The sequence below is a fragment of the Hydractinia symbiolongicarpus genome, chromosome 4 (assembly GCF_029227915.1).
Source record: "Hydractinia symbiolongicarpus strain clone_291-10 chromosome 4, HSymV2.1, whole genome shotgun sequence".
NCBI classification, from domain to species: domain Eukaryota; kingdom Metazoa; phylum Cnidaria; class Hydrozoa; order Anthoathecata; family Hydractiniidae; genus Hydractinia; species Hydractinia symbiolongicarpus.
In genome coordinates, this window is record NC_079878.1 from 1,159,623 (window position 1) to 1,171,199 (window position 11,577).

The 11,577-nt window shown below is 33.8% G+C and overlaps 1 protein-coding gene across 1 annotated transcript; it reads left to right on the forward strand.

The window, feature by feature from the left end:
- The first annotated feature begins 8,508 nt into the window (after window positions 1–8,508).
- On the forward strand, window positions 8,509–11,577 carry LOC130640781 (ras-related protein Rab-20-like). The gene has a single exon (XM_057447328.1). The coding sequence runs from the start codon at window positions 8,753–8,755 to the stop codon at window positions 9,422–9,424; it is 672 nt and encodes a 223-aa protein (XP_057303311.1). The 5' UTR covers window positions 8,509–8,752; the 3' UTR covers window positions 9,425–11,577.

Consider the following 11,577-nt stretch of genomic DNA (forward strand, 5'->3'; position numbering starts at 1 on the left):
TTATACCAGGTATTTTGTCCCAGATGGTCCGAAGAGCAGTAAATAGAACAAGATGTAACATCTTGGGAAAGAAACAAGCTTGCGCCAACCTTGTTCCCAGAAGTTCTTACTTTTTGACACTCTGGAGGTCGACAAATGAGCGTATCGATGACTATTTTGCACAGCTTACTATCGGACCTTTGTGACCTCTGTCGAATTGTTACACTGTACCTTCATAACATCTTTAAAAGTAACACTATCGCAGCCTACAACGCTGTCGACTCGAGCATATTATTGGCGAGTTGATGCATTTTGTCAATTTTATGTTCTTGGAAGGCGTGAACTACTCTACGGTCTCGAATAACCGCCCTTTCCCCTGCTTATTTTCTTCGGAAAAATTGCTTCCAAGGGCGCAGGTCTGACTTGTTCGTCCCGCCGTCAGATGCACACAAAAAAACAATAGGCCCTAAGATCGAGATTGACCCTTAGCTTTATTTAGTCCCCCACTAAAGAAAGTAAAAATTAAATAAATAAACCAAGTTGATCATAGAAACTTGATTTATATCGTCATGGCCTCCAAGCAATTGATCTGTGGCTCTTGGCGGCTAGCTCGCGCAGCAGGCATATCAGAAATAGAAAAAAGAAGCTCTGGGAACAACATTGAACCTTCACAACAACGTCCATCTAGCCGTCAGTTATGCATGAAAAAAACACAACGGTCCCAGGGATCAACGTTAATGCTACATCAGCATTTTTTCTCTCTAAATTCTGTAGTTCTTTTTTCTTTACAACGGACTATCTATGTCACCGAAAACAAGAAATCCGTGGTAGACGTCAAACTTCTAGTGTAACATCAGAATAAAAAAACGGCAGAACATGAAAAAATAAGTCTTACACTGAACTTTCTCTATATCGACTACTCTCTATCTCAATCTTTCTCTCAAGGTTATCCACACAGTAAATAGTAGAACCAAAAATGTTCGGAAAATGAAAATTCATACACCCAAAACATTTGATATTTAATATTTTGCTCGATTGTCAAGATGTCAGTCTTCATATAGGTGAATATTTATCATAGCACATTCTAAATACTATATTTATATCTATATTTATTTATACCACTATATTTATCATAGCACATTCGCATTTCATTCTCAACAGATTCTCTGTTGAGAATGAAATACGGATGTGCTATGATAAATATTCACCATCCGGATAAACTATCTGAGTTCATCGCTAACATATGCCGCACGTAGTGTAGTGGGTTCGTCTGCGGCTCCCAGTTCTGATGACCGCGGATCGAATCCCGCTCACTGCTTGGCAGTATGTTAGTGATGAACAAAGTAGTTCTTCTTCAATATGTCAGTCTTCATAGGGAAACTTAAAAACGAAATTATAATTCAAAAAAGGGAACATAATTTAAAAATTTGAAAATGACGTGTCAAACAAAGGCATCAGAGAAATTTTGTGTTTCAAAAAACATGATTTTTACGTCAATGAAGAATTCTTATCCGATAAGAAAAAATTGTTTCAAGCTTTAGAAAAAAAACCTTTTGTTTTGTTATAAAACTTTCGATTTTTTATGAGAATATTTTTCTATCTGAAACTTTCTCTATCTATCTCGAAACAGCTTTTTGATCCCTTGCGAGTTCGAGAGTAGAGAGATTTCACTTTATGTATTATTCACATCAAAATAAACATCGCGTTTAAATTTGGATTATTTATTTTGACAGCTAATTTTATTTACTACCCCCAATTATTAAGCCACCATCTAAAACAGCTAGCCTCTCCACCTCACCCCCCCCAAAAAAAAAAAAAAAAATCTGTACAAATTTGCGGCTTTTAGTGAGAGTAAAATATACATTCCGGATCACCTGTGTAACATGAAAGATAACAAGGATCTGAGATATTCACATTAAAATAAACACATAGTCACAGTTATGCTTCTCAACTACAAGCTTAAAAACTGACCGCCCTCACCGTCCTGGTATGAAAAAGAGGTAAAGAACTGTGGTTGAATTGTTTTTAATTTTTCTCTTACCTTTAAAAATTAATAATTTTGAGTTATAAAGGAGCATTTCAGTAATTTCTATTATTGACAAAGCATATTCCTAACATATTCCAAAGTTTAACCCCCCGAAACCATATGCTCTTATAAAGCTAGTCTTCCAAAATAAGCGCTCATTGCGTCGAGTGTCAATATTTCCAATTATAATATTTCCAATTAATCACTGGTTATTTCAGTAAATGTGTTTAAATATATTCCCATGAGATTATTTATATAGGTGGAGGCAACACATTGTGAGTTATTGAATAATATAAAATATTATCATGTCATGAACAAGCGAGTTCATTCTAGGCTACGTTTCGACAGTTACAGCTGTCATCGACGGGCAATGATCGTAATTAGAGGATCGAAATTAACGAATCAGATCACGGCAATTAAAGTGATTAACTTTTTTACGGACCCAGATATGGAAGCAATAGATTGATTAAAATCTTTCCTTTTTTCTAAAAGTTCGCTTTATGTTACGTGTTTTTTCTAAAAGTTCGCTTTTTTGTTGCGTTTGTCCCGAACCATTTTTGAACTTTTTCATAAATGTTCGCTTTCCGAAGTGCGGGTAACCATATTTCTGGAAGTTGATAGGAAATACTATTGATATGAGTATTTCTGTCTATACTATTTATGGTTTCTTTTACTTTTTTTATATAAAAGCGTAAAAAACATTAAAAACAATTGTTTTTCCATCCTCCCCATTGGACGATAGCTCAACGGTGTTCTCCTTTTTTCAGCGATCTTTTTTAAAATAGCTTTTGTATCATCTTCATACTCTGATACAAATGGAAAATTAACTGCCAGCACTTTTTTTTCAAAATTTTTTAATTTTTACTATCGCCTTTCCAAAGAACGAAAACTTTTAATTCGATTTCCAAACCGCCTTGTAATAGAGGAGACCGCTTCACTACTGCGGATTCAACTGTTCCCGTAATTTTTGCTGTGTGTGATATTGCATATTCTCAAATTCGCGTTAAATGCATTTTTGAAAACAACCTTGCTCAAACGCGTTAATTAAATGTCTTTTTCAAAATAATTTCATTGAACCGCGTTAATTTCATGACCGTTAATTTAATTAGCGTTAATTTCTTGACTCGTTAATTCATGGAAAAAGTATTCAATGACAATGACTGAACAGATAAGTGGTAATATTTTTAAAAGACTGTGAGTTATTTCTAAACTTTGGGAGGGTTTTCGTTTTACAAGTACATTTGAATATTTGCCAAGATGACGTGATGTAATATTATACGACAATAGAGAAAAATTAAGTCAAAAAAAATATAAGTTGCCTTAGCTACCCCATTGCTAAGGGAATGTGGGCAACATATGTATTTTGATCACTCAGCGCTGAACAGGTGTGCTTCAAACGTCGTCATGTTTTGCATAGTGTCACGTCCATGGTTTAACCGTAACAGAATTTCCTAAAGGTTGACTCTTCTTTCAGGAAACTGATGCGTTAAGGTCATAAAGGAAACAGATACAGTAAAAACATAGATATATTTGGCCATCAAGACTCTTATTTGTTGTGTTAGTTGACACAACCTTATTTATCAAGATGTGTTCCAGCTCTGTCAGAAAGTACACAAAAATGACCTGGACTAACAAGAGGTTTGGTTGGCGCAGCACTCTTGTAGGTGTGCGTGCCATACGCACCAGGACCATAAATTCGGGGTCAATAGTTTACTACTACATATTTAGCGGTTTTAAAAAGGCGGTCCCTGAAACTCGGCCCTTAGACATGTACGCCAAGTAACTTGAAGTCAGAAGTAAACAAGACAGAGTTGTGTGACCCCCACTTCATGAACTAATTATCTATAGCTAGAGGAAATTGTATTAAATTGTATTCTGCCTTTTTAATAAATAATATACGTAAAAAACTTTTATTCTCTAATACAATTCACAGTATGTCTGCTTATATTTTCGTCAAAGTTGTGTAGCAAACTACATACAACTGCATGCAGGACCCAACCTATTTTGACAGCGTTAACCCTTATCGACAATGTGAGCAAACTATATAATATTTTTTTGCAGACACTTTACAAAAAACAAAAATCAACTTCAAAATGCAAATAAACTACATTCCACTGTACTGTGTGAGTACAGTAGCAAAAATGTGCGAGTATTTTTGGCAAACTCGTATGTGCAGTATACTTGTCGCATACTCATGGAATACTCATAGAAGAAATAACTTGTACCGGTAGTTTAATACTTCTGTATAGTTACTCTCAATCGGCACTGTAGACTCAAGTTAAGCAAACACCTTTTAGTCACTATGGGGCAACATTTTTTGTTGACCCAAGTTGATCAAAACAACCTCTAGTCACTATTTGGGCACTTACTCAATCCAGTTTAAGGTCCTTGGTTCCTCATGCTTGAGGGTTGGACAGCATGCTGTTTTCTTAGATTTATCAGATTTATCCACCTCTATCTTGGGCTGTCCCCTTTTTTAAATTCAAACAGACAAGGTCTTTTTTTATGCAATGTGTCCATGTTTGTCCCAGGTATCTGGTATTCAATTATTTGCTTAGGTTAGGCCATATATTGTTTCCCATGTGTTCTAGCTGGCCAAACCATCTAAGACTGTTGTAGCGAAGAGCATCATTGAGGTTGGTAATTCGTAGTGTATTTCTCAGCTAGCACATCAATTTTTTCTCACTCAGCTTGAAGAACATATCTATCTAACCATCATGTTTTCATTTCGTTCAAGACAGTGGATATCTTCTGTCTTCACTGGCCAAGTTTCTGAGGCATACAGTAGCACACTTCTGGCACACGTCTGGTAGGCATGGCCTCTACTTTTCAGTGATATTCTTCCACTCGTTAATATAGGTAATAATAGCTCACAAAAGTGTTTCCAGGCACCCCTTATCCCAGCAGTAGTATAGCAGAGAAGCGCCCACCAATCTGATCCACAACATCTCCAAGGTAGCAACATGATTTTGCCACATCAAATCTTTTATTTCCAATTGTTATATCTGTCATTTGTGGCAGTATAGGAACAATCTCACCACTGCATTTTTTACATTTGAAAGTTGGGTCTTTTCTTAAAACAGAGATGTTAGTAGAAGGATGATGATTCCAATAGACGCAGTGTGTACAAAATTTATAGAGTTTTTGCCAACACCTTTTTTACAAACTCTACATGGTACTTGGAATTGTCCACTTGAGTAGGTACACTTGTGATCTTGCATTAGTGTACATTCCTTGTACTACTGGTATCACCCATTCTTTAACACTGACCTTTCTCATGGCCCACTAAAGTACCCTCCTTAGCACTCGATCAAACTCCTTCTTAAGTTGACAAACTTAAAATAGAAGTCTTTTTTTTTTGCTGATGTGCTTTTCATGCAATTGCCTGAGAATGAATATAGCATCAGTTGTGCCTTTAGCTAGCATAAAACCAAATTGCACGATTTTGACCACTTGATCTAGCATCTTAAGCCCTCTATAGTTTCCTTATTCAAGTGAATCCCCTTTACTCTTATTAAAATTAATAATGAATGACAGATTTCATTCTTCAGGTATTTTAACTTCTTAGACGATGAGACTAGCAAGATTCGTTATCATTGTCACAACTGAAGGACCGGCAGCTCTGTTCATTTCAGCAGCTCTTCCAGATGGGCCAGCTGCTTTGTTTTTGTTCATTGAGTTGATTGCAGTGGTAACCATTTCTTCAGGAATTAATTGGATCCTGCTCTTGAAGTTCTTCAGGGTTCCAAGAAAACTCCATATTGAGGAGCTGACTGTAATAATGCCACCAACCTATCATCCTTTTCATTTTAGTGTAAGATATATCACAACTGTCATTCTTTATGCAACTTTTTCTGACAGCGTCCTGACTTTCCAATATCAACTTTTTTCTAGCTTGAAGATATAATTTTTTCCTTCTTTTGTTTGCAGATAGCTATATGTTTTTTAAAAAAAATAGATGCAGGCTTTTTCAGGGGAACACTTTAATTTTTACTGAACTAACTCAATAAACACCTATATATTTCAACGTATACAGCGTATCGTGGCTATAACCTATTTGTATGGTTCTCTCAGTGGGCAAATGTCACTTGGTTCTGTTAAACCAATTACAGGTCTTTCAGGGTAGCCACATTATGATTTGAGGAAAAAAACACTCTGTTTACACGACCAGCTCTTTTACAAAAACCTGACATATTGTGTAGTTGTAGGTTTGTTTTTGCTAATTTAGCTTTACTTTAAATGAGATACTTGTAGTTTAATCAAAGCTTTTTCTGTGAGAGTTTGTCCTTGAAATGTCCGTGTTTTCCCTCAATCAAAGGTTGTATCATGTGACATTCTGCTTGGGAGAATTATATAGTTTTCCGATCTAAATGAAATGATCAGATCATCAACGAAACCAAAAAAATCCTTTTATATGCTCTTGGAGTGCCAGTGGAGTGTTATTTTCAATTTTTCGATTTCCACAATGAGAAACCAATGTTTTATCAATTAATCAAGTCTCAAGACTAATTTACAGAAATGCAGAAAAAGGCTATAATATATTTTTCTGCGACAAAGTTCAGGTGAAAATATGACCTTTTTAACATCATTTGTTATTATTTTCCACTTACATTTCTTGATCTTCTTCCAATCTGATCCAGACTGTGTTATTTATAAACTAAAATTACTCTGCATCAAGCACTTCATTATTGAATTCTTCCAAGTCTGCTTGATCTACCTCTGGGCTTTGTCCCAAGAAACATCAAATCCCTACAATTTCTTACCCAATTGCTCTCCTCCTTTCTCTCAGTTACCCTACCAGCTCAATATTTTTATCTGTATAGCATCTGGATAATACATGCTAGGATACTTACCCTGTAATTTAAACTCTTTCTGTTTATAAACAGGAGTGCACATCTACCGAAACAATTCTTATTTAAGTCTTTATACAGCATTAAAGCTGAAAATGTTTTGTTGTTTATAATCTTACCTGCTTATTATACAAGCAAATTTCAGCTCTTAACCTTCCTGCAATGCTTTTGTATTTCTTTTATTATGGTGATTTTATTTTCTGTAACAGTAAGTCACAAACTGTGAAGTTTTCTTAAAAGGAAATTGTATTTTGTATAAGTATTGGTTTTCCAAGGCATTATTCTTGTGAAATTAATAACATTTCTTCATTCGTACAAGTTTGTGTTCGTACAAGTTCTGGTTTTTTACAGTCTAATCATCTCTTATAATAATACGGAGTGTATGTGACGGTCATAGTGGATATCTTCATTTTCCTTTAAAGTCGCCAAAATTTCCTTTGAAGTTGCTGAAAAAAGTATGTCTCAAATGTTAAATTTTATGACGTTAATAACACTACTTTAACGCCAATATCCTATATTAAATTAATGAATCCGTTACAGTGCACTTAAAACTTTGAGGCCAAATAACTTGGAAACGAGGTGGTGACGTCAATGATTTTTCACTGGGTGGGTAGCTAGGGACCACCAGGACCAATTTGGGTAACTTTCCAAACCTGGGTCCCCAAATCTGTTTCGGAGTGGATGGGTTGATTACGTCATCAAAAAACCTTCAAACCCTAATATCTCTGCAACCATTTGTCACAAGTACATGATCCTATACATTTTCTTGATCAGCGTTCAAGATCTATACAATGAAGGCAGCAGGAATACAAATCACTCAAAAAAATTTTTGTCTTTACGGGTCATTCCTGACGTCAGCAAAATTTTTAAACCCTCCTATCTCAATAACCGCTCATCAAAAGCACATGATCATATACATTTTCCTGATCAGCGCTTTAAGCTCTCCACAATAGAGGCAATGTGAAAACAAAATTCTAATTTTTTTTAGTGGATGAGTTGCTGACGTCATCAAAATTTTTATCCTGCCTTAGTGGATTTTTCCACGGGCCTTATCGACTAGTCTTATTAATATTTCAATACAGGTGTTTTTACGTCTACACACATACATACTTTTTATATAGCTTCGCAAGTAAAAAGTGGTGTAATGAATCTGGAGTCATACTATTTCTGGTTATGATTAAAAAGAAGATTTTTTTTAAAAGATTAACCATTACTTTAAAATGAAATGATTTTTAAAAAATTAATTTGAAAAAATATTTTTTTACAACAATTCAGTGATAGGGAACCATGACAGGAATTCATAATCCTTGCTATATGTCTGGCTTGTTAGCTGTATATTCTCTACCTGGTGCAATAAAGTTGTTTTGTTAACAAAAAGTATGGACATTAAATTTCGAAGTAAAATTAGGGCATAAATTAATGGAGATGATTTTAATTGCGTTTTTTATATTATATATTTTTGCTTTGTTTGCTAACTTCTAATATCTTATGTCTATGCGCAAATTGTCTCCAAGGTAGAAATTATTATGAAGTTGTAAATTTGGGTTTTATATTTTGACATTACAAGTTTGTAAAGACAAAATGCAATTAGTAATTTAACTTTCTTTAATTTGATCCATTAAGATTTATAGGATACTTCCATTTTTAATTTTTACCCAATTTAAGACGGGGCTAAAAAGCCTTGCTCTCTCATTTTTTTATTTTAGAAAAATTCTCAAGCATACAGTTTTAGGGCTTAATTGTGGGGACTTTTTTATTACATTTTTTTTATTCCCAAAAGTTAACAAATAGTTAAGGCAAGTTTGTGGCATAACGATGTTTCCTTTGTCATTTCGGAAGAAGGAAGGTTGTTTTTGTTGTTGTCTTATTTGTATTCTTTCGTATTTAGAAAATATGAATGGAGCCTGATACCCAGAAAAAGAAGGCTGATAGGAAGGTTGTCATTTTAGGAGACTCGGGTGTTGGTAAAACATGCCTCATACGAAGATATATAGAAGGAATTTTCACTGATGGTTCACCAAATACAATTGGTGCTGCGTTCTTTCTAAAACAATGGAACAGCAAAAACATTGCATTATGGGACACAGCTGGTCAAGAAGAATTTTCAGGGTTGACTAGTTTCTATTGTCGTAATGCGAACGCTGTTATACTTTGTTACGATCTAACGTGTCGAGAAACTTTCGATACACTAATGGAGCGTCATTCACGTCTGCTCGAATCTGTCGCGCGAAATTGTTTAATGGTATTTGTGGGGACTAAATTTGACATGTTGAATAAGAAAGTGAGTGGTAAATTGCAGACTCGTGGCGTCACACCTAAAGAAATCCTGGACAAATCTTCGGAATACACGCAAAGATTCAATTCGTTGCGTCATCCGAAGGGAATTCCCCCTGTGTTCGAAACTAGTTCTAAATCGGATTACAACGTGTCTGACGTGTTTGAATATATTTTTGAAACGTTAGCACCGGTGGAGGGTGCAAATAAGTCGAGAGATACTTCACCTTCGGGTCTGATCGAATTAAACAATGAGCGCAGCAGTAATCAAGAAGTAGGGAAAAAATGTTGTTAAGAAAGACTTCTTTTTATTTTTATTTTTACCTAATTTTTTTTTAAATGCAAATTTTTTTTTAATTATGGATTATTGTTAATATTTCGAATGTTTTACGCATTACACGTTGTAAATTATTTTCTTTAGCAAGTTTTATAAGGATACACTTAGGTTCATTTTTTTTTGCAGCCGAGACGAAAATTAGTTCTTGCGATAATTTTTGGAAAAGTCGACATTGCGGAATTTGCGCAAATTAATTTTTTTCTAAAAGATTTCTTGCGAAAATTTATTTCCCTAAGTATTTTTTGTGAGTATTAATTTTTTCGCTTTTTTTTTGGATCTTAGCTAAATTCGTGAAATTATATACTCGAAATGGCCTTGAGCATAACATTCGCAAAAATTACAAAATGGAGGGAACATTTTCACTTCAGAAGAATTTTCTTCACACATCAAAAAAATTTTCAATGTACCTTTATGAATGTTTCAATGAGAAATTTTTTTTTAAAAAAAAATGTATTTGGTAACATTTTCACCTCACAGTAACATTTTCACCTCACAGTTCAAAATTAATACTCGCAAATGATCATCTGCGAAAATTATTATTCACGAATTTTATTATTTTTTTTCTACCTGCGAAAATAATTATGTACGAAAATAAGTCACCTTAAAAATTAAAAACAGTGTTTAGTAGAAATACCAACAGTTTCGCGAGCAAAACTTTGTGTTTTTGAAAACATTTTTTGCGGACAAGAACTGAAAAACAGAAATATAAAATTAGCTGAAAGCCAAGCAAATTAAATATTTTATTCCGTTCCTTTTCCCTGTTAAGTGTATATTCAACTTTTAATGTCGCAGAATGCGAAAAAATAAGTTGCTTTTTTCTGTTTATGTAGAACCTTTGGTTGAGTGTTGATTTAAGTTGAAAAATGTGAAATAGAAGAAGGATAAAAGTTTTACTTTTTTATTTAACCAAGAGATAATTATACCTTCTTTCCACTAGTTCCTTCTCGCTTTTCTTTTTTAAAAAAAATCATATTTGTCGATTAATTTTCGTCAAAAATGGATTATTTTTTATTTCGTTTTTTCCATTAGCAACATTGACGACTCCATAATGAATTAGAGCATGTATTGGTTCCATTAAAAGAAGTTTATTGCGGTAGAAAATACAGAATTTTTAGGGAAGAAATTTTGACGGTAATTTTTACGCAATTCTCATATTTCTACCATTTGTTTTCTGTACGAACACTTCATCGACTGAAATAACTACAGCTATACGTAAACGAAATTTTCAAACCTTTATATAATCATTATTCCAAAAAAAAAAAATATTTACTATTTTACAACTTTAGACAGACGATTAGAAAAAACCGATATAGTAAAAATTCTCTTTTCATTTAAAGTGAAAAGGTGATTTAATTTTCCCAGCCGTAATTTGTGACCTGCAATTCAGGCGCTCTAAGGAGTCTGCATTAAAAAAAAAATCTTTGACTTTTTTGCCAAAGTACCTTTTCTTGCAGAATAAGCAAAAAGGAATCAATCCTGCAAAAAATCGTGTCCTGCAAAAAAATAAAGTTCAAAAATTTAGGAGAGGAAAGGAGTTCGCAAAAAAAACAATTCGCAGACAGATCACAACACTCCCAAAATAAATTTTTAAAATTTACATATATTAAGCCTGGTTCACATTTGCTAACCCAGCGCAAACGCAACATACGCATGAGCAATCTTAATTTTTTTAATTCAATCAAGACGTTCACACTTCTTTTGTCATTAGAAAACGAATATTTCCAAAGGAACGTGTTTTATCAGCTTTTTTTCAAAAAAATCCTTTTTCAATCCTTTTATAATATTCCTGACCTAATATTCCTGACAAATTTGTACAATTTTTTTTATTTTTATTCTTAAGAATTTTCTCACCTATGTTTACGCTTTTCAAAACTGTCTTGCGTGGAGCTTATGCTTGCGTCAAAGTCAGACAATTCAATGTATAGATATTTATGGGTACGGAGACTCTATAAAAATAATCTAGAATAATCTAGAGAATTCTATAAAATACATAAACTTGTGAACAGTTGAAGGTATAATATTTAACATCCTAACAACATAACATTCTTATATGCATAGGAAGTTATAATCACGAGTTAAATCATTTTTTTAAAAATAAAATTCTAATTACA